The sequence below is a fragment of the Falco punctatus genome (assembly GCF_963210335.1).
Source record: "Falco punctatus genome assembly, chromosome: 1".
NCBI classification, from domain to species: domain Eukaryota; kingdom Metazoa; phylum Chordata; class Aves; order Falconiformes; family Falconidae; genus Falco; species Falco punctatus.
Window position 1 is genome coordinate 71,281,072 of NC_137580.1, and position 24,235 is coordinate 71,305,306.

Here is a 24,235-nt window from a genome sequence, read left to right on the forward strand (position 1 = left end):
CGGTGGCCGGCGCCTCCCCTCCCCCTTCCCAAACGGCCGCCGGGCTCACGTGACCGCCCGGCGGCCAACCGGGTTTGAACCTGGGTTTGTTACCCGCCCTCTTCCCTCCCGCAGCGCTTCTGCGATCAGATCGATCTAAGATGGCGACGGTGGAACCGGTGAGTGTTTCATTCCCTTCTCCCGTCCGCCTTTCTTGCTCCTTCCTCACCCTGTCGCCGCTGCCGCCTCCTCCTCCTCGGGCTGTGGCCCCCCTGGTGGCGGTGGGCGCCTGGCCGGATGGGGGGCGGATGGGTGCTGGGGCGCGGGCAGCGAGGCGAGATGAGGCCGGCGAGGAGCGCACGCACGCAGGGGGACGGAGCGGGGGGAGGGGGAGCAGGAGGCGCCGGCCGGAGCGGGGGGGAGGGGCGGGCGGTGGCCTGAGGGCCGGGCTGGCGTCGCCGCGGGGGGCCCTGGGCCGGGCCGGCGGCGGACCCGGGCGGGCGGGAGGGATCGAGGCCTGCGGGCCGGCGGCGCTGGCTGCCGCGCGGCGCCCATTGTGTCGCGCCCCGCCCGCGGCCCCGTTGCCCGGCCCGACCTGGCCGCCCCCGCGGCGCTGCGGCGGGCGGGGGGACGGCGGGGCCGGAAGGTGCGGCGAGGAGGAGCAGCCCCGAGCGGCGGCGGCCCGGCCCGGCTGCCCGGCGGGAGGCTGTTCGCCGCGCTTGGCGCATGTGGTGCGGTGGGGGTGGCCATGTTGCTTTCCGCTTGGGGGGGCCGGTGGGTTTGACTTGCCGGTCACCGAAGGGGCGGCTCTTCCTCGCCGGCCGGCGAGCGCCCTCCTGGTAGGCGGGGAGCGGCGGAGGCGTAGCGCCGGGCGGACGCGGCGCCCGGGAGCCCGCGGCGGGGCAGGCGGCGCGGGGCCGCTGACCCGCGTTGAGGAGCTGTGCGCTGCCAGGTGCGCCGCTCGGGGCTTCGGCAGCCGAAAGAAGAGAACACTGTGACTGGTAAGACGCGCGGCGCGTTGCGAACGAAGTTGGTGTTTTCCGGTTGTGTCATCTTTCTGGATCACAATGGTATTTTTTTATTAAGGCTTTTTTGTAGTTTTCATTATAACTAACTACTTTTTTCTTTTCCCCGTTATTAAGTTATGTTCAGGATATTATCTTCTATTTTATAAATACCATCCCAGCCTGCGCTTCCATAAAATAAATGAAGCAGCTGGAAGTGGTCTGAGTGTAATTCTTATACTGATCCTGTGCGCTTGTGTATCTTGAGGAGTGGACAGCAGAAGACCGTCTATTAGGGTTTCAGGAAAATGAGAAGCTTAAGGAAGGCTAGCTTCTTGCTGCTGCTGAATTACTTTGAGTAAATAGCCAATGCATACTTTGCAGGGGCTTTGTAACTTTTAGGCAGAAAGTGTTTAAGTTGGAAAATCACCTTGCTGTTTTTAAATAAAGATTAATTTTACTGTGTTGTGTAAGGGACACAATCATCCTGTTAGTATTTTCTTCCATGAGCAATTTACCACCACCACCTTTATTAAAAGGAAAGGATAGAAAGATGTCAGCATTTATAAATTGCTTGACTAGCAATTCTAAACATGAGGAATGTCAGTTGTTAAGACAGTAAGCTGGATCACCAGCAGCACCCTTCCAGTGTTCTTGTGCCACAGTGTTAATGCTTGCTTTCCCATCCAGAAGCTGATCTTTCTGAGCTGTAGCCAGCATAGCTGAAGATGAGTTTCCTGTCAGCTCAGTGCTTTGTAATGACTGTGAAGCTTAACAGTATAATTTGTAATACTGATGGCCACCGGCAATTGAAATGACTCTAAAGGTATGGGTTTGTGGCTTTCTTAGCTATGATGCTGGCATGAGCCTGTTTCTGCACTATTCTCTCCATTGTTCTGGCTGTGTGTTAAGCTAGCTGTGGGCCTAGTTTAGCCAAAAATAAATAATTGATTTTGTCATGCTGTTTCCCAGCGATACTGGTTTTGCACATTCAGTTCACCCATGCAGTGACAAACAGTTGTGCTGAGCCAGTAAACGTGGTGATAGGGCAACACTCACAACAGTTTTAAGTAATGCTGTTGAATGTTCTACCATAGATGAAGTATGTTTGACTTCAGGAAACAAGTGTCAGCTATGCTTGCTTATTTTCAGATTTAATTACATAAAAGGACAATAAACAAAAATTCTATTAGGTGACTCACACTTCTCCTACCTAAGCTTAGTTACACTTGTGTAGTGACTGAGGGCATAGACATCTAATGTTGCAGAAATACTACATGATTTTCAACGGAACAGTTAAATTGTGTGGTTAGGGATTGGAGTACCTCTTGATCTTAGAGAAGTCTTTCTGTTGCTGACCTTCAGAATCTGGATCTAGGTTGTGATCTGTGATGCTTCCCAAGTGTGAAAATGTGTGTCAGGAAATGCAAAATGTGACTGAATGTTTTGTTTGGGTTTTTTTGTTTTTTTAAATGTGGGCTCATACTGAAATCGGAGTACTTCCATGCTCTCAAACATAATGTGCATTTTAAGTCTTGTTAAGAGGGTGAAAAAATCACTTTTGAAACTCTTCAGGAATTTTGAAACTTGAGTTTAGAGTACTGTGAAGAGTCCCATGGAAGTTGCTGAGAAAAGCAAGACTATTCTAAGTAAATACAAACCTGTTGTACAGTGGTTTACTTCCCCACTGCAGGGAAAACTTAGTCTGCAATACTGACAGGTTAAAATTCTCAGTTTTTCTTGTGCTACCCAGATTGTGTTAAGACTATTCTAGATTAATTTGTGAGTATACAGAAGTGTGACCTGTTAGTATGCTCATATTACACCCTACGAGGGTTAAATGTGGTCAGATAACACTATGCAAAAATCCCCAAAGTCAACAACAAAACCAACAGTAATGCTTTAGTAAACAGTAGTTTACCAAAGATGACTTTAAAATGTGGCTACACAAAGTCTGTAACTCCTAGGTGCCTGTTAATCATGTGGAAGTAACTTTATGTGAGCATCTGATCCCTCCATCATTCAAATTTGAAATGGGCATCATAGTTGGGGTGTTTTTTTTTTTTGGGGGGGGGGGGGTGCTTCATGAAAGTTGTTACACTTGAGCAAATGCAATTTTTGTGAAATTAACTCCATTTTAAGATGCATGGGTGAAACTTCAGTTACATATGGCTTGAAAAATGCTTGTTTAAACATCTAATCATCAGTAGGTAGAACTCAAAACTTTAAATGAAACAGTGGTGGTATCTCAAGGGGTTACAACTGTAGTGAAATTCTGGAAAGTTAAAAATGCCTCTGGAAAGGTATTTCTTTTGTATTATTTACAGACAGCATGTATATTAAGCACAGGCCCTGTACAACTTTAGACTTACTCTTAATTGCTAGGTGTTTCTGTGGTAATAAGTGACCTGCTATGGTTGAAATTGGTATAGTATTAAGCTGTAGTATTGTGAACACAGTTGCTTGCTCGTTGCATATTTCTGAAATGATACAGGATAAATGTATCATGCATGCTGTTTGATAATTGAGAATGTCTGTCATAAACTTGCAAATTGTAAATTAAGTTTCTGACTGAATACAAAGTTTTCTCTAAGAAGAGGAAGATGTGGGACAACTCGTAATTTTTAACATTGCTTTCAGAAAAAATGTTTTTCTCAAAGTTTACATTTCACATAGCATATAAAATTTCAAGCTTCTCCCAAGGTAATGCATAAAAATAGCATATGAGACTGAATTGTTTCATTTACTGATACTGCCTGCAGGTGTGGAGCTGCATGGGAAATTTTGATGAGAAAATGTAACCCTTTTGGCAGCTTGGTAAAGATAAGCATGAATTTTGAGGGGATAGAGGGGAGAAATCAAATGAGGGATGTTGGTAGAGAGCCTGCATTGTGAAAGAAATACAGATATTTTTCTAAAGTGAATTAACGTGACTCTTCATCGTAATACAAATAAATACAAAATAAATACAAATTTATTTTTTGCTTTTGAAATATTCTACAGTCAAGGTTACACATAAGTTTCAAGACTATTTTTAACGTAGAGACTTAAAGCAGTCACTCATTTCTTAGTCCTAACACCTCAGAGCTGCATATCAGATCATCACTTGGTTTTCTTACAGTGCACAATGTTAGCTCGTTGGGTGGGCTTAAATCCTTATTTTTATTGTCCAGCACATAGCTCTTGATTTTGTGCCTTGTGAACTGTTACCCTAACTGTAGTGTAGCAGCAACTACCTGCAAGAAGCATAAGGATCAGCAGATAGTTGGCATGCTTTTTCCCTAGACATCTGATTACTGGGATATGCAGTTTTCTCATTCTTTTGGAAATGCCAAACAAGAAGGTGGACACTCTCAAATGTAGCTTACTTTGGTTTAACACAAGAAAAGTTTGGAAGCCTCTTCCACTAATTAATCCTATTAACTTTCACCAAGAATGCATAATGGTGTTAAGTTGCGTCCCAAAAGGGACGTAAATGTTGTGTGCTGACTGGACTTCCTAAACAACTTCAGTGGGCAATGTGGTCTGGGCAGCACCTGAAAACACTCAAAGAAACCTGGTCAAGCTAGTTGTTCTCTTCAATAGACAAACCAGATTAAGCAGTTTTTACTCTAAGTGCTATTTGTTTCCTGTCTTGGTGATACACTCACACACCTTCCTTTGATATGTTGGTTATGTGCTGTGGAGAAAGAATAAATAACACCAATTAAATCTGCAAGTGTCAGAATCCAAGTAACGTGCAGATATGCACAGTCATTAAGTGCTGAGTAGGCAAATGTTTCATGGACTTCTGCAAGCTGATTCCTACATCAAAAACCATGTGGGTAGTGAATAAATGCCACTTTAATTATGTGCTGTCTTTGTGTATGAGGAGTAGGATTGGTCATAACGAAGCGTTCCAGTTTATCTGGTAATACTACTCTATTTTATTACATCCATTTTAAAAGCAACAAGCCCAGCGGTGACTTAGTTTAATAGTAGATGCAAAGTCAATTTTAGGTTTAAGAATGCATTAGTTACAAGCAATAGTAAAGTATTATGAAGGATTTTAAATTTAGTAGTCTTAGAAACTGTTGGTGGAGACAGTCTGACTTTAGCAAGTAATAGTGTTGAAATTGCAAGGTTTCAAGGTATGAATTGGTAAAATATGGACAGTAAACTTTAATTCATGTTGCATTTATAGAATCTTAAAACCTGCATGCTAGTGTTTGGGGTAGGATTTGAGTAACTGCGAAGAGGTTGGATATGAGAAATGGAGTTTGAATACCAATTAGTGAACTTAACATACTTTGCATTTGACTAATAATGAAGAGTGCTTTGGTATACAAATACTTTAGGTTAGTGGTCAGACTAGTGGGATAATGTGGAAGGAAATGGGAGCTGATATGATTAACCAGCCAAAAATGAAAACTGTCCTTTTTCTGTTTTCCTTGACAGCAGTGGGAAATAAAAGGTGGTGAAAACAAGCTGCTTTAGGCTTCTGTCTGAGACCAGCCAGAACTGTTCTTCCAACTTAACAACTTTTTCCAGATTTGTTCTGGTGTGTACAGCTGCACCTGTCCTTGATGGGCAGCCTTGTGCTGAAAAAAACCTCTTCTGGCTGGGTTAGTTTTTGAGGGCAGTGGCGTAATCCTGGGTCAAGATCATCATTAGCTGGGCCTTGGAGGTGAGTTGGCATGTCCTGTTTTGGACAGGAGCTTGAAATAATGGTTAGTCTGAGTTTCATTAATGCTAGGTAGCTTCCAAAATATCTTAAGGGATTTGTTGTTGCGGTGACTTAACTAAAATGTTTGTGCTGAGTCAGTTGTCTCCCATTTGTCCAGATGCTGGTTTTCATGTAGTTGTGTGAAGGGTGACTGTTGGTTTACTGGGCAGGTGTTGAGGCTCACTGTGTTTTTTCTTTCAGTTATCAGAAGGTGCTACCTTAATCCTTTCTGATGTTTTCTTGTATTAGAAGTTATGAAATGGCATAGTCCTGCATGCGCTGAATAGTTTTGTATTGACTCTTCCAGTTTATATAGTTGTGATACTTCTGGAAGACTGACCAGGGAGACCTCTTTATATATTGAAAATTATTTGCTGAGCAAACATGAATGAGATTCTCAACTGAAATTATTTTTGGAAGATACTCTGCATTCATTAAGAGTGAGTCTTTGATGTAAAAATCTTTAGGGTAATAGTATTTGTACATCATTGTGAATACTAGGTGTCACAACTGTGGAGTATTGTGAATGAAAGCAAACTTTATCACAAAACCTAGCACTTAGTTTATTTCCAAAATATGAAGGCTTTTCTTGTATGCTTGTTGTATTTGCATATGTAATATTTCTAACTCTTCTAGTTAGAAACCCCTGAAGGGGAAATGCTTAAACTGTAGTTGTCTGTACTTGGCTTTCTGTAGTATAATACAAATGATAACTGGGAAGAAGTAGTACTGAAATGCTTCCTGAGCCTTTGTGCATTGACCCTTTTAATTTGTTCTCTGGAGTTCTTGTATGTGATTAAAGGGGAAGATGTATATTTGATACTGTCAAAAATAAAAGAGGGCTAACACTAGAAATTTTAGTCTAGATAGAATTTGAAGCACTTCTGAAGCACTGAGTATCTGTTTAGCTTTTTAGTGTTTCACTGAAGGAGATTCATCAGATTGTTCACCTGTGCTTCTGTGGTTTTGTCAGTGTTGTTCCCCATTAAGGAATCTTCAGAAACCATTTCGTTTTATTAAGAGGCAGGAAATTGTGCTACCTGCCCCCTGTACTGCATAAATCAAAGTACTAGCCTAGTTGTTGCTGGCCATTAGGCCTTCACATTTCAGTCTTTTAACTGTGAACCTGGGAATGTATGAAAGCATTCCTTGAATGTGATGTAAATTAGCTTTTGAATGGAGATTTTATCTAGGTGAGTTGTTAAATTAAGGCATACTTAATTATTTTGAAGCATAAAGGTGTAGCTTCTTTGAAGTAAAACATAATGTGCTTAATAATGCTAAATGTATTGATAATGAAAATTAAAATCCCTATTAAGACAGATCTGTAGGTGTTATCAGGAGTTTGACAGCTGGGACTGTGAAGGTTAAACAGTGTTTATGTTATAAAGTGGAATGGATTTGAAGTGGTAGCAGCTTTGGTGAGGATAAACTGAGCAACATGGAAGTCTGGAGTCAACTGTTCCATTAATTAGATGACTTACCATTACTTAATCCACCCTTAACACTGCTTTGTTCTCTTCAGACCACAAAATTTAGTTTTTAAGTACTACTTCTGTATTGCCCCATTTAGGAATGTCTATAGAGTCTTTGGGTCTGCTGTAGTTAGTATTTGTTTGTATCACTGAAGTATTTTTTCTTTCACTGGGGCAGCTGTACAGGCATTTTTTGTGTTGGTTGTAGGGAATAAGCTAAAGTCCTCGTTCCCTGTCTCTAATATTCTAGCATGGATTGCAGATGAGAGAGTGGTGGTGGTAACTGGTGGGGACACTTGGCCTCACAATCAAGCTTTGTGCTCCCTGGTTTGAAGGAATGGCATTAGGATTTCAAACCTGACACAGTGTCATTTTGAACTGAATGACAAGACCGAGGGGGTTTGTATGCAAAGGGAATATATTATGCCACTTCATTGTGTTTAAGTATATTTGACATCTCTAGCACTGTCTCTAGAGATATGAAAAAAATACTTGGAATCGGTCTGATCTGTGGTAAATGTGTAACTACGTTTATTGCAGTTTGAAATTTGAGAACTGATATGTGTTAAAATTCTGCTGTTTGATGCCTAAAGCTTTGGTAGTAGTAATGTTGTGGATGCAAAGATACTAGTTACTGCTTTAGTTTCTAGCTGCTTGTGACAGCTGATTTCAGACCCGAGAGCTGTAGGCATGTCTTCTACTTGCAATAACAGATTAAAAAAAAACAACACAAAAAAACCCCAGGGCCTGTACATCTGTTTCCAGTCATGCTTTGTTAGAAAATGTTAAAAAATAATTTCACTTTTCTAACTGATTTTGGAAACTAATTTGTAGATGTGCATATTCTGGATAACATAGCATATTGTGTATTTCTGAAATAACTCAGAACTGTTTCAGAGTAAGACAAGTATGTTAAGTAAACCATTCTGGAAATATGACACAGGAAGCAAATCACTGAAGAGCAGAATACAAATTCCTGCAGTTACTATTTATTGTAGGACCTGTTCAGATGTTGAAGAATAAAGGGATGCAGTTTGTGCCTCTGTGATGTCATTGGGCCCCTAATCCAGGATGAATTAGAGGAACTCTTAGCTTCAGTCTTTAAGTTACTTCAAAGAGCTAAATCACTTCAATAAAAATGGAAAAGGAATGTATTAATAACTCCTTTCTTCAAACAGGAAACCACTCCCAACCCTCAGCCTTCAGAAGAGGAGAAAACTGAGCCAGCACCTAGTCAGGAGGTTGCCAGCCCTGAACAGTATATTAAGCATCCACTACAAAACAGGTAAATAGTACTGAAGCAAGATTATAATTTTGCAAAGATAAAAATGCCTGTGGCTTTACAAAAGCTCTTGTTTACCTTAAGTTTTCTAGCAGCATTTTGAGAGTTCTCAGATGTTTTGAAGATTTTTGCAGTGAGGTTGCAGAGGAAGTAGAATCTGATCCTGTTCTAATTTAGAGGCTTTTTTAATGGAGTGTTGAGTGGTGTTATAAAAGATGAAAATCTTTGCAAATTTTCATAATGCAGCCAGGTAATTGGAAAGAGCATGGCTTTGCATTTGATTGGAGGCAAGCAGAGCTTTTACTGCTTTTGTCTGGTGTGTTTTAAGAGACTGACGTGAGATGTTGCTGCCAAGCAGAACTGGAACTCTGCCTTGTCCTTTGGGCAATTGAGTGCCAGTGGTAAAAACTTCTTATTCTTATTTCTTACCACAGTCTTACTCCTTCATATCTTACCTTTGTTTTTTTCCTCTCCTATTTGGAACTGAAAGTAGTAGAAGCTGTGTTCATCAGCCAAAGAGCTCATTAGACTTGATCATGTGAGTGGCTGGTGTCTCCGGTAATACTGTTTTCATTATCTGTAGGAAGCACAGCAGAAGAAATGCTGTAAAGTGCACATGCACACATTTGTACCAGTGTGTCACTAAGGAAAAATTGTAGGACACTGGCATTTTTTTGTTTAACAAGAAAAACATGGAGCAGTAGTCAAAAGTATAGTTAAGACAAGTTATCGAAAAATCAAAGCCCTCTTAATTGTTCGGTGTGTGAAAACAAGTATGTCTTAAAAGCTTCTGAAGGTACTACTCAGCTTTTTACTGAGCTGTGGAGATAATGGGTACTTAACAAGAAGCTTTGTGCTTGAAAACCTGAACTTGAAGTACTTTCCCACACTAAAGATATTATAAGCTTACAGTTGAATTCCTTTAAATGTGCACAAAAGTTACCCCAGCAGCATACATATACTTTGAAAAGAGCTGCTAGGAAGTAATTTTCTCCAGCTAAGCTGAAGAGCTGACGTGGAGTGCTCCATACTTAATGTTGCTAAGTAGGTGCTGCCTTAAAGTGAACCTTTTGTTGTCTTTCAACTTCCATCCTTCCTCTTTTTCATGTAATCACTTTGATTAAATGGATGCTAACACTCTTTCACAAGTGGTAGTGGGACTATTTCTGGAAAATGGTAAACTTTCAAAACAAGGTTTGAAATGTCAGGAAAGGTCTCAGAACAACAGATTGACACCTGGTGACTTAAGGTACTCTACTGCGAGAAGATAAATCTACCCTAGTGCTAACCTAGTGAGTTCAACACTACTGAAACTATCAAATGAAAAATAAGCCTTTTTGGTTAAATGCATCATCAGGTATCCTGTTGCAGCATTTTAAACGGTAATATTTAGATCCAGAAAGAGCATCTTTGTGTGGAAAAGTTCAGTTTATATGTCTTGAGATTTGGACTCAGCAGAGATGATGAAGAAAATTGGATAGGAAATTTTTCAGTTAGTCTTGTCTCTCTATACATGCAGGTCTAAAAACTTCAAACAGTTAAAGTTGGTGGTATTTAAGATCGTTGCCATTAATAAGCTTAATTTAAAAGTTTCCTTTTTAAAATTTATGCTGTCCTAGTGAGTGCTTGGGAGACTTTCATGTCATATATAGCTTATTGTAATTAGCTTTTGTAATCTTCATAAGGAAATTACTGGAAAGAGAGCTGTGCTCCTAGTTTGAATAGTTGATGTTTTAGACGATAATCAGTTATTTGAGGTAGGAGATGGCAGTTCAGTGGCAGCAGGAAGGAACATTAAGGCTTAGAGGTTTAGAGTCTTAGAAATGTTCCAAAGCTATTTAAAATATTTACTTAAATGGGTTGATCAAATCTGCCATGATTCCTTTAATGGAAACACAAATATTGTTCATCTGCAGAGAGTTTGAGAACTGAGTTTTTCTTGTAGCTTATTGATGAAAACTGACTTCCATGCTACATTATTAAGGTTTAAAATTAGTTTAGATATAACAATATAAATGTATTATATTTTTAATATAAGTTTAATTTCTAGATGCTATTACTCAATTTTGTTTTCCTTTTTAGATGGGCACTGTGGTTTTTTAAAAATGACAAGAGCAAAACTTGGCAAGCAAATCTTCGTCTTATCTCGAAGTTTGATACTGTTGAAGATTTTTGGGCGTAAGTAAAGGTTTTTCAATCTGGGTAATAAACCTGGCATATGTTGGCAAAGCTTATGCCAAAGTAAACATACTCCATTAACTGTAACTTTTTGGGTATAGTATGAAATGTTTGCAGAATTGAAGGTGATGTCTACCCCATTCTTCAGAATGTAGTAGAATGTAACCTTTGAAGAAAAGGTGATTGGAGGAGTTCTTCACACTTTAAATACACAGTGTTGCCGTTAACACTCCAATGCTGCTTATAGTTATATGTACATGGCATACATGTAGAAAACTATTTGTGCAGTAGCTATCTCTTGGTAATGCAAATTTGTAAATTCTTGTAGCCGACTAATTGTCATTCCTCAGTCCCAAATTTTGCTGGTTGACTAAATTCTCAGACAGCTGGCTGGCTTCAGATGTTCAAGAATGCCTGAATTTGGAGCATAGTACTTGGGAGATTGATGCAGATTAATGACATTCTTGAAAGAAGTTCATTAGAGGTTACATAAGAACTAACTTCATTCTAAATTGAAGGTATCCAAAAGCAGCTAGGCTCAAAGAGCAATAACAAAGCATTTGAAGGTAGGCCTGCACTTCCCAAACACTTGATTCAGTCAAATGCAAGTGGCTTACTTGAAAGATTTTTTTTTTTTGCCTGCCATAATGATGGAATATGGAGAAAATGAAAGTGGCCTGAAATTGAGGGTGAAAAAAATGCATTATATATTTCATCTTAGTATTTCATGCTACATTGAGTGGTAGTGTTCTTAAGGTTTTTGTTGCATACCTTCTTCTGGATGTGGTCGGTAAGGGAGAGATGGTGTCTTAGCAGAATAATGAGACCCATCAGTGACCCACTAGCAAGAGAGAAGAAATAAAGGTGTTGAAAATGCTGAACAAGTAATTTATCAGTGCAGTCATCGGAGCGAGGGGAATAGGATTCTGTGCTTGTAACCAGCTTTCCCATTCTACTATGGGGGTGACTGATGGTTGAGTGAGCAGTAGTTTGCAGTCTTGGAGTATGTGATGGGCAGCTAAATTGTTTGATACTCACTGCTGAACTTCATTAAGGGTAAGTTTTTTGAGCTCCTATAACCAAGATAGTCTGGGTAATTAAAAGAAGCACTTAATCTAGATGTCTGCAGTGAAGGTAAAATCAAGCAATTGAGAAGTTAAGCCTCCATTGTGGTTGGAGTGGGAAGTAGGTGTGGTGTTCTGGGGAGAAAATTTTAAGGTAAACTCAAAAGGAGGGAAGCTGGTAAATCTGTAACTGGCTTTGTAAATTCCTATGCCTGACTTGTAATTGTTAGAACGCTGCAGTAATTCATTTCCTTTTTGGTGGTGGACCATGCTTGAATGTTGGTTGGTCTTGGCCGGCAGGTTACTGTGATATGTGCAGGCCTTTTTCTGAAGTCTGACCTTCACAATGCAGGGTGGGGAGGAAGTCTGTCCTCTTGCTAGAGAAGGAGACTCCTTTAGTTGTTTGGGTTTTCTTCTCTAAACTGCGTAGTTGTGGATTTAATTCAGAGCATGTATTTTATACTTTAAGTTGTTTGTTCTTGCCTTTTGAGTTCTTTATTTCAGTTACCAGGCCTACAGCCTTAGTCCCTAGAATATTGTGTTAAATAGCAAAGTCAAGTATTCCTCCTAAAACCTCTCTCTGCAGAGAGAGTAGCCTTAAAAATATAAACAATTAACCATATTCCATGTATATGTACAGAATACACATGCACGCAACATGAACACACGTGAAAGTTGAAGTGAGTTACATTTCTAATAACTTTTAGAACTACGTTTAAAAGCAGCACTGGATAGGAACCCAGCAAGCGTTCATAAACCAGTTTCCATTCTATTTCTTTAAGCCCCAAATATCTTAAAGCTAATGCTTTTATACTGCTGAAAAAAAGGTAAGAAATAGGGTTGCTTCTAAAGTAATGTTTTTTTAAAAAAATTTTGTATTCTGTTCAGTCATAATTGTGTGCCTTAAAATAATGCTTAGTTTTTAATCCTGCTTTTTTCCCTTCAATAGTTTATACAACCATATCCAGCTCTCTAGTAATTTAATGCCTGGTTGTGACTACTCGCTCTTTAAGGTATGCTTGCTAACCTTTTTTCTTCAGTTGTGAATGTTGATGGATGGTTTCCTGACTAAGCAAGACACTGTCCAAAAATTTCACTTTGGATGTTTAGTAATATGGTTGGGAATATCTTAAAGATGTTAATTTTTTTTAGAAAGTCCCAAACACATGCCTTCTAAAAATCAGGCTGTCACTAGTTCTGAAAATGCAAGTACTTGCTTTACACACTTCACAGACAGTATGTTTTCATCTGTTACTGTTTGTCTTCATTCTGTTCGAGATGTTTGTGCTAATTAACTGTTAATGTTTATAATGAGAGATTTTCCAGCTGTGTCATTTGGTGTCATGTGAAATGAGAAAATGTCCAAGTTCTGTGGGAGACTGCAATGTTTGCCAGTATTCTTTGAACACTGCTAGCCAGATGCAGCAGCTCTTATAATTAATTTTTACACCACCAGTTAAATGCTGTATTACTTGGGTGCAATTTTCTGTTTCATACATAACACTGACACTTAAAGCATGCTGAGGAAGTGTTCAGACTAGCAAATAAGAAATGCCGATGAGAAAGTGTACGTGAAATCCTGCCTCAGCTGGAGTGGAGATCTGAACCAGAGTTCTAAATTAAATCGTAGCCTTTCCAAAGTGCTTATAACATACAGCTTCCTTTCTGGATTCAGATACCTAAATAATCCCCTGAGTGCTGGTGCCTGGTTCTTCCTCTGCTTACAAAACAGAGCTGCTGGCTGGGAGTTCTCGGTAAACTTTACATAGTTTGTAAACCCCAGCAGCTTTGGGTAGTAAAGAGATGGCAATACTTTGGTTTGGGAAGGTAACTATCTTAGGTGACTGAGAAAACTTCCTAGTAAAATTTTTAGAAGCTGTAGGCCCTTCAGAGGTAAGGGTATCTATGGATCATGCTTGTATTTTTTGCATGAATTTTAATTTTTTGTATCTATTCTGTTTGCTTCAGCAATAATTTAGTTAAATGCATGAAACAGGTACAGAATTGGTAACTGTTGCAGGCTTCTGAGCAATCTCTAGCTGTAGTCCTTCAATTCTGACCTGCTAGGAGTGCCTCTTAAAGGTGAAGTATGAGCTCTGCAGCTGCCAGTGAGGGTGTTAAATTTAAACTGAGCTGACACCACTCCATCCTTTTCAGCCAAAGTTTTGTAATGCAACTGTCTATTAAGACAGTTCTTAACAGAGTTTCTCTGTCTAGACAATTACCTGATTTTTTTTTAATGACTGACTTTTCTGAAGTGCAGCATAGCTGGTAGATTTGGGAGTGGCAGCTGGCTGCTTTTCTGCAGTGGTGCATCCAGAGTCACTTAATTCAGTGCCAGGGCCATTGGTAAAGCATGAATTGGAATGCAACTTGCTTCTAAATGGTGAGTTGATTTTTGTGGCCCTGATGATTGAAATTATCTTATTCTCAACTTGTGTTCAGGAAGTTACTGAGATAAACTGTCAAGGGTGTCTGTTTCAGTTAAGTAATCTTTGTGCATAAACGAAGCACTTGGCCAATGTTGCACTGAGTCCAAGACTTAAAATAAGGACTTCAGAATGTAGCTGCTAATTTTATCTGGTTTCTTACGGGCTAAAGTGGATGGTTGACTTTGCCTGTTCCCATAGGGGATTTTATGTAAGTGGTGTAGCCAAGACTTGCTTGGGCTGTGATTCTTCTGTAGAAATAAAAACTCATTAGAGACAGTGTACTTGTTAAGCTGTTTTGAAATTTTGTTATTAGTATGAGACAGTCTTTCTGGACAGGTGTGTATCTTAAACTGTACCACTTAAGTTGCTATTTCAGTTATCACTGGCCTTGTGGTTATTCTTTAGGAAAAATATAGTTCAGGTCTAATTTAACTTCTGGCTTTTCTTTGCAGGATGGTATTGAACCAATGTGGGAAGATGAAAAAAACAAGCGAGGAGGGCGATGGCTAATTACACTAAACAAACAGCAGAGACGAAGTGACCTTGATCGCTTCTGGCTAGAGACAGTAAGCACTATGGCCTTACAAAGTTGCAAGTGAAGAATCTTGCATTTCTATTTCATATTTTAACTTGTTTGTTCTTTGTGTGCCACACTAGATGTCTTAACTTCCTGGCAGCACAGAGTCCTGTAAGTTTTTATTGACAGGCTGTATTTGAAACATGATTTTTCAATAATGATGATTAATGTAGTTGTATTCTGTTGAATACTTTCTTACAATGGGCAGTAATAGAGATAATTCTGCAGGACATATTAACCCTTTCCTGTGGAATGTACAGAATAGCTGTCAAGCTACTGGGAAAATAATGTCTCTTGAATGTAATTTAACTGCTTAAATGTAAGAATTTGTTTTACAAATACTGTTAAAAATGAGTATTTCTGATGTTTTGGCCTTGCTGAAACCAGGGATTTTCAGGTTATTTATATTCCTCCTGTGCTTAGCCTAACACTAGGATAGGCAAGTAATAGTACAATCTTCCTGTAAGTACACTATAAAAAAACTTCTTTCCATTGCTGTTACCTCTTTAGAATAGATTTTTTGAATGGTGAATAAACTTCCAGCGGTTTTGTGGGTTGCAGTAAATGTGTTGTAGAAAAGGGTACAACTGTGCTGTCTAGGAACTAACTCGGAATAGGCTAAAACAGTCCACTGTCATCTGGAGTTTACGGAAATGGATTGCAGATAGTACAACGCAAACCAATTTTTATCAAATCTCTGATCTTTGTTTCCCTTCTGTGAGAGGCATTAAGTATTGCACCCCTTTGAAAGGGAGAAATTCCCTTCTGGATCAAAGCAGAGATATCCAAAGTACCAGCGCTATTATGATCTTTCCAGTTCACTGTAGTAGTGATTTGAAGAAAGGATTGCAAGCATTACGCTACTAGCCAATATGACTGCACATGAGTAAATAAATGTCTTGCTGTGTGCATTTGGTCTCTCCACTTAAATGCCTATACGAGTCCTTCAGATTCTTAGTAACCGTTACATATGGATTGGAAACACGTATATAGTCTATTTAGACTTAAAGCTAGAGAGTTCTGGCTTTTGTTTAGCAGCAAGCAATGGCACAGAGCCCAAATACCCAGGTGACTGGGATATGTGCTCTGAAACAACCCTGTGACTTCTAATTTCAGTAGCCAACTTTCTCCAATAAAAACTAAAGCCTGTTTATTACTCCCCTTTGAAACAAATTTTTATTTTAATCTAATGATCTTTAATGTTCTTAGGTGTAAAGTAAACTTAATTTCAGAAGACAAAATGTATTTGACTAGTGTTTATTGACCATGGTAGCCATACTGGCTTGTATATATCCTAAGGCTGCTGATCAGTATTTTGTTTGTGTGTGGTTTAAACTTTAAAAATTTAGAGCTTTCATTACTCATGTGTGCAGCCTGCAGCTGGACATAACATTTTAAGTGTGTGTAGTTATACCTGATTTATTCAGTAGCACACTGTCATCTTTGTATTTCCTTGATGAAGTCAGCCCTTGCAGCTCTCATGGGTACCAAAAGATCTGCTTTGTTCAAAAAGTTGTGTGTTGAATTTCCAAATGTTACAAGAGATTCTGGAAAATTAATATAGTGGCAGTGTTTAATGTACTGTAAAAGTCACAGGCATACATTTGGAGACTTCAGTGTGCAGAATGATTTTTAATTCAGTGTGGACTAGATGAATCTGTCTTAACTACAAACTGTTTTGAATATCTGAAAATCTGGTGAAACAAGTTGCAAGTTGAAGATTTTTAAATACTGCTTTCACGGTTGGCATGTTACACAACGATGTGACCTAATTCACTGTGGTGTTCCTGAAGTATACCACCTCTGCCAATTCTAAGCTTGACCACTAGAAATCTGTGGGGGAAGAATCTTGTGTTACTCATATGCTTGTATTGTTGCAGTTGCATACACACTGTTCAGGATGACTGATTCCCACTTCAGAGTCTGTGGGAGCTCTGAAGCTTCCCGCACATGTTGATAGGATGCAGTACTTCATTAGATAGCAGTTTTAATCTGAGTTGCAGTCTGATTTGCCTCTGAATTTGATATTCTTCAGAACTGAAGTTGGACCATACGTAGTTGACACACTGCCCAAATAGTACTTCACGGGTTGTTCCTAGATAGTAAATGCAAACACTTAAAATTTCAGATTTGTTTACTTGTGTTAAATGTACTTTAGAAAAAAGAATAAATTCCTTTAATCCTTACATAATTTTGGATTGGGAGGATGGAGTGGGAGGCAACACCATCAAAACTATCAACTTGCAGCTGCTGGGACAGGAGGAGAGATGGGGAACTTGAAATAAGAGGAAGATACCCTACTACAGCTGAGTTTACATTCACTTGTAACATTCGGAACTTCAAGAAGATACTGCAGTAAACAAAGTGATTGTTTTATGTCAAACTATAAGCAGTAAAATGTAGTATGTATTCCTCAGTCCTTTGTGTATACTTTGTGTTTGCCTGTGGAGCAAGATTCTGACTTTGAACTGCCACTTTTAATGGTTAATCTTTGTTTTGTAGCTGCTGTGCCTTATTGGGGAGTCGTTTGATGACTACAGTGATGATGTATGTGGTGCTGTTGTTAATGTTAGAACTAAGGGTGATAAAATAGCAATATGGACAACTGAATGTGAAAACAGGGATGCTGTTACACATATAGGGTAAGTAATGTAATTGTCTTGAATGTGAAGTGTAACAAGGCACTTAAAGCCAGCTAACTTGATAGAGAATGCACTTCAGGCAGATGTAGCCTGTGCAGAGCTGTATGCCAAATTAAGTAATTCAGTACCGAATTTTGTGTTATAGTGTAGTTTTTTGTAAGGGCTTAGTTAGTGCAGCAGTACAAAGAAGTTACTAACCTTGCTATAGTTTAGAAATAATGAAGATTTGAACGCAAATCTTGGCAGAATTTTTACACTTCACAATGACGCATTGTAATTAACACCTGTAGATAATGTAGATGCCAGTTTGTAAAGATGGGTAGCCCGTAACAGTAGAGCATTGGTAAGATTTTTCTCAGGAAAGAGATGCTTACAAGTAATAGGAAGGAAGTGTAAATCTTAAGGACACAAGGATGTCCTTATATTTGAAAAAGTCTGGACAGTGACATGCTGTGAAACTCTGCAGATATATTTCCTCCTCCTCTTCTCTTTTCAAGTACACATCAAACAATAAAGCTGAGTTTCATGGATTACTTGACATGTGTAATAGCATGTTGCTTACTGGAATGAAGACTACAACAGTAGTCATCTCAGATTATGATGAATCTGTACTACGGAAAATGCTTGTGCTCTGTTTAGCAAGTACTGCTAAAGTTAGTGGATTCCTGATGCTATAGTATTGATACTTCATAATTACTTGCTGTTAAATTCAGTTGTTGTAGGCCACTTAATTCCGTTGTTTTGCATAGGTTATTTATCTTCCCAGCTTAGGACACTTTAACATTCTTATGCCAGACCTTAAACTGTCAGGCATAGTAGCTTGCTGAGTTTTTAACTTACTGGGTGGCTCTTGACACATTCCTCATTTGGACCTTTAAGAATCTGGTGGGCTCTGCTTTATACTAACAATTTAATTATGCAGTCATGCTCAGACTTAGAAGGTAAGTGTAACGCTAAACAAACAACTGTGGTACACATCTTCTGCTAGTAGAGAATAACCTTATCAAACCTAGTAGGCATCAGAAGCATTTTTAGAATGTATTAACCATTAACTAAGGACCTAAGGTGACTCCATTAGAGAACTGTGAAAAGTGTAAGATTTTGTAAACTGACACAATGACTTTTAAGTTATGTTGACTACCTGCTGTTACATTGCCATAACTCCAAAGACAATACATCAGCTTTTATATAACAGTTAAAACTGAGGTAAGCTATGGCACTGTGAACTCTCCATGATGATTAGGGTAAGTTAAAAAACCAAATTTATGTAGTCTTGTTAACAATCTGCAGTTGAACAGGCTTGTTCTGTGGTTTAGCCAGAGCTTGCAGCCTAGTATCATTAGTGACTTATATCTTACACTGTGTTCCACAGCTTAGAGCATGTGTAACATGGGTACTGCTGCTTAAAGCATAAGATCCAAGCTGATTTTTCTTAAAGCTCTTGTTTTGGTAGCTGACTGTCACCAGTAGTACCATGGGAGTGTGCTTTCTGTAAGTAGTTAAAGACAAGAGAGCAAGTCTGTGCAGCTGAGATGCGTGGTGATAATAACTGTTCCAAGCAATTGCTGTTTCATTTGGTTCAGGTGCTGATACTAATGACAGGCATGTGAATGCGGTAGAATCCCTGTGTTCTACATTAATGTAGGCCTGTTAGTTATGTTTTTGGCAAGAGCTTGTCCTATTTTATATGGTAAGTTATTCATACAAAACTATAAGCTGATTTTAGATGCAATAAGCTAGAAAAATCTTGTTTAGAGTCCTTTATTCATACCTGAGAAATTGTTTCTAAGTAACTGTTTCATGAAGGTGTCAGCAGTTCTTAAAAGCAGGTGTCCTGTTCCTAATTCCTTCCTAAGGGCTTTGCTTAAACTGTTGTTCTATTTCTTTTCTCCAGGAGAGTATACAAGGAAAGATTAGGACTTCCTCCAAAGATAGTGATTGGTTATCAGTCCCATGCAGACACAGCTACTAAGAGCGGCTCCACCACTAAAAATAGGTTTGTTGTTTAAGAAGACACCTTCTGAGTATTCTTTCATAGGAGACTGCGTCAAGCAATCGAGATTTGGGAGCTGAACCAAAGCCTCTTCAAAAGCAGAGTGGACTACATTTAAATTTGATTTCCATCTAAGTGTTGCTAAGATTTGTGGGAAGTCTCATTTGCCTTTGTCTTGTACTTCTGTGTTCAGTTTTTTCTATTTGGCTGAAGTAACCATTACAAATCAGAATTTTAGTACACTTCACCCCCCAAATCCATAAATGTTTTCCTGGCCCACTCTGTAATAGCTTGGTAGAAACATTACTATTACAAAAGAAAAAATTGTTTATCCACAGTATTCAGAAAAGAAGTTGCATTTCTGTACCTGCAGGAAATTACTCTGTTTTACATTTGCATTGTATGCAGTAACATTTTGCTGGTTTGAAAAAGAGTATGGTGCATACAGTTTTCTAGCAATTTTTTTATACAGCATCCTCTTTGCTGTAACCTATGCTGGTGGCTGCTAGATTAATTTATTTGTTTTCCCTATTTGATAACATTAGTGATATTTTGATTTCAGTTGTTTTTTCTCATGTAACATTTGGTGAAGAATATGGGAATATGACAAAGGTGGAATAAACATTAATTTTGTGCATTCTTTGGTAATTTTTGGTTTTTTGTAACATCAAAACTTTGCTACAAATTTATGCATTTCAGTCAAATCGGTGATCTGTGTGATTTCCTAAACATAATTGTGGATTTTTTTAATGTAACACCATAATTTACATTCCTTACTAGAAATAGTATGTCTGTTTTGTATCTTACGCTGTATGTTAACACTTTGTATTACTTAGGTTATTTTGCTTTGGTTAAAATGGCTCAAGTAGAAAAGCGGTCCCATTCATATTAAGACAGTGTACAAAACTGTAAATAAAATGTGTACAGTGAATTGTCTTTTAGACAACTAGATTTGTCCTTTTATTTCTCCATCTATACAGCAAGTATTTGTACCTCTTGTGACAAGGCAGTCTCTACTGTGGCTTCTATTGTAGTGTCTTCCAGGAAAGATAGTCTGGAGCTATAGTCTGTTGGAACTTCTAATAAATCTATTAGATAGCACCCAAAATCAAAGTGAAATTATATTTATGTGGCTAGTGTTTTTTTTTCTTGGTGGTTGGTCTAACTGATCATGGTTTGCGTTGTTTCTCTTGGCTTAACATTTATGCTAACCAAGAAATTGAAGGGTATGTAGAAAGCCATTTAGTTTTAGGTAGGAACTACACTAGAAGCGCTGAAGTGAGTGATTCTACTTGTAAGTATATAATCCCTATATGAAAAGGTGCACTGGAGACATGGCTACAAAATAAAAGTATGAGATCTAGAGTCTGCTATTATGTATGTCTTACATTGAAATGAAACTTACACTTGCTTGAAGGTTGCTGTGGAAGCTGTAGTTTGCTTGACTTGCAGGACTGAGGAAAAATTTTGAAGGCCTTAGAGTTAACCTCTTGTTCTGAGCACAGTGTGAGAGGCTTTTTGTTTTCATTCTAAAAGCACGCAGCAAAAATAATGCTTTATTGCTAATTTCCTTTGTTTTTTCAGTGTGATGTATTTTAAGGCCTTACTGGGGCTGTGTAGCCTTTCTTCAGTTAAAAGCAGATGCTTATTCAGGTTTTGATCTTTGTGATAACCCCTTAAACCAAGTTTAGTCAGTGTGGTATTGAAGCTTCAGTCGAACCAGGCTTTTAAATCTGCTTAAGGCACTGAAGTGTTTCTCTGTGCCCAGGTAGACTTGGAACAATTTCTTGCACTTTTTATCAGAGATGTGTTGTAAATAGCATATCAGACTATACCAAAAAGGTATTACATTAACTTCTGGATCACTATTATGTCTGTTTAATAGAAACACTTATAGTAGGCATCTATATCTAATTATATGATGCCTTCAGTATTGGTCATTAACAAGGATAGATGTTGGGTGTTGAGGGAGCTATTAGGCTGTTTGTGTGCTGGTTTCTGTGGATTCTGGTGTAACTGGTTGCCTGCTCTGATTCTGCAGGCATGCAAAGCAAGTCAGGTTTAATAGGACCATTCCTAGTAAAATATAGCAGGCCTTGTGTGTTTTCCAGCTTAATGCTATATTTAATCATCTTTGCAATTAAAGTAAGCTCTTTGGACTAAATTTCTCTCAACTATTTCTGTTCCATATCATCAGCCTCAAGCTGAGTAGTATTTATAAAGGCTTTGATATTTCTGAATAAACCAGTAATGATGGCATCTATGGGAAGGTAAAGGTGAATCAGTTTCCTGAGTGGTAAGATTAGATTGCCTATCTGTATGTTACTTGGGAGCACTGGGGCAAGGCTCAAGAGTGTTGAGATCAACTTGAGTGCTGTTGTGAGAAGTACATAGTGTTGTTTTTAATTTCACTACAAGACTGACTGGAATATGGTTCAGGGTAGTAGCGTTCTGCTCATCTAGAAAGTGATAGCTTTTTGGTATGGTCTCAAGCATTTGAGCATGAGCCTGTTAAGCAGCCAACTGACTTGCACTGTAATATGAAAACTGCAAGTAGGTTCACTTGAGGCTCTTCACTGCTTAAATAACAATTGCAATGTTTCCAGAAGACTTGAGTGAAAATTAAATCGCATGCTTGCTCTATCTAATATATACCTATGCCTTTAATTCATTGCTAGAAGAAACAAGTGACCGTGAACCTAGTTTTCTTCTACTTGCAAATAGCTTTGTGCTGCATACTAATGTTCTCCTGATTATAATGGTGGTGTTTGTATTCTTGTACTATGGGAGAAAGCAGAGAGCTCTCCATTCTGCATATTAATAAAACAGCCACAGGCTCGTAAGAGGAAAAAGCAGTAAATGTTTAAATTTGAGTATCTAGTTTTGGTACAAAATATTCAGTGTCTTGAAAATTCCAGTTAAATGGGTAGCCATTGTCAATGTGTAGTTTCAGCAAGCCTGAGAAGACTAAGGAATAAACGTCTGAAGCATCTATTCAGTTTTATATGGTACAAAACCAGCAGAGAGAGGAAAGAAAGCAGAAACTTGCAGTGTTCAAAGAGTTGTAAGAATGTGCCAAAATACAGCCTAGGAAGAAGGGGTAACAGATGAGGAGTATTTGTCAATTAGCAGTTTCTGGGTGTACTGTAAGTCAGGCCTTGTGCAATGCTTTTCATTGTCACTTTTTGTCCTGCTGCGCTGTCACTGTCTTGTGTTTCAGGCTGTCTCTAGCTCAGGAAACTTATTTTTTAATGCTGTCCAGTCCTGGGAATTTAGAGTAGTAGCTCTTAGCAAAGCTTGGACTGAGCTCAAAAGCTCCATCCTACCTAATGGAATCTTTTCCTACAGGAATGGTTGGAAAAAAATATTCTGGATTCCATAGGACCCTTACTAAAAGCAGAAAAACACTGCATTTCAGCCTTATAAAGTGACATGGTTCCCTTTAGGTGTATATGACCTCCCTTGTTTGCAAGCAGCTTTACTTGTGACTCTGGGCCTGATGGTTTTAAAACTAGATTTTTACGAACATCCTGCACTGAAGTGCTAAACCAAATAGTTGAGCTTATTAGTTAAACCTACAGAGCTTTCAGACTGCCTAGCACTTTTAGATGACTTTGCCCTCTTAAGAATATTTAATGGTTTCTGCAAATTTTTTTGAGAGTAGGTTTAAGTTAGGTCTTAAATTTTTTTAATGTGGAATTTGTGCCTTTTCATATTGGATGAGAAACAGACAAATGAAAATTATATCACCAGTAATGAAACAGTTTATACCTGTTTCATTTTGAGTCCTTTCATGCTTGTCTATCCAAATGAAACTTGGAGAGCAGGAGTGCAGAGCATATTGGCAAGCAGTGTAGAACTAGTCCTAGCTGTGGAATGCATCTGCTGGATCTCTCCATTTCAAAGCTCCAGAAGTTGTTAAATTTTGAAAACTTTCCATTTTTATCTCTTTGCAGGACACACATCACTGTAGCTGCTTGAACAGACTTTCTGCTTTTTAGCTCTTAAATTTTTGTATTCCACCAGAACTTGTTTTCAGGCATCCACCTCTGCAGCAAAGCCTTTAATAAGCACTTAAATTCCTTCCCCTGTGATTAAAACCATGATCACTTCTGCTGCCTGGGCTTCCCCAAAAGACTATGGGATGCCCTTCTAGCCTTCCTATTTGGAAATAAAGCAGGTTGTCCAGAGCTAAATGTGAATTTTGGCTGAGCACATAATGATTGTTGTGCTTCCTAGCATTAACTTCTTTTGTGTGATGCCTTAAATGTAAAAACAACCTAGCTGAAGTCAGTCTGTTTGGTTAGCAGGCAAACTGATACCAGCATAACTCAGATCTAATTTTTTTATTCCTTGCTAGTACTGAGTGTGTGACAAGCTTAGCTGTGAATTTGTGGGATTTGACTGCCTCTGCTTTTCCCATACCCGTTTTTCTAAATCCTGATACTTTTCAAGCCTTATTAAAACAAGTTTAATAAAAGGAAAAATTACACTGAGTATAGTCACTGCTTTTTTTGGTTGCTGTGATCCCATGGAGAATTCCGGGTGTTGCTAAACCCAGATAAAGACAGTGTGTGACTACTTTGGCATAATAGTCTGCTTATGGGATTTTCACTTTTTTTATCTCTACCCATGTAAGTGTGATAATGGTGAAAATGATACTTGAAAGTATGTGTGTGAATCATCATATATAAAGCAAAAATAACATGTTTATTTTTTCTATTTTTTTCAAAGTAGAAAACTTTCATTATTTCTAAAAGGTTACTTTGGATGACTTTCTGTAATGAATTACTGGATTTTGCTTACAATAAGTAGTTTAGATCAATCTTTTTTTCCCCTTATGTTGTGCCTATTATGTTACCAAGGAATCAGAGCCAACCTTGTAGGTAAGGTTTGGCATTCTT

At 38.7% G+C, this 24,235-nt stretch overlaps 1 protein-coding gene across 1 annotated transcript; it reads left to right on the plus strand.

The window, feature by feature from the left end:
• The first annotated feature begins 17 nt into the window (after nt 1-17).
• On the plus strand, nt 18-23,827 carry EIF4E (eukaryotic translation initiation factor 4E). Its single transcript, XM_080369264.1, has 7 exons — nt 18-158; nt 8,342-8,448; nt 10,528-10,623; nt 12,637-12,700; nt 14,572-14,685; nt 17,199-17,338; nt 19,233-23,827. The coding sequence occupies exons 1-7, from the start codon at nt 141-143 to the stop codon at nt 19,345-19,347; spliced, it is 654 nt and encodes a 217-aa protein (XP_080225390.1). The 5' UTR covers nt 18-140; the 3' UTR covers nt 19,348-23,827.
• Nucleotides 23,828-24,235: the final 408 nt, after the last annotated feature.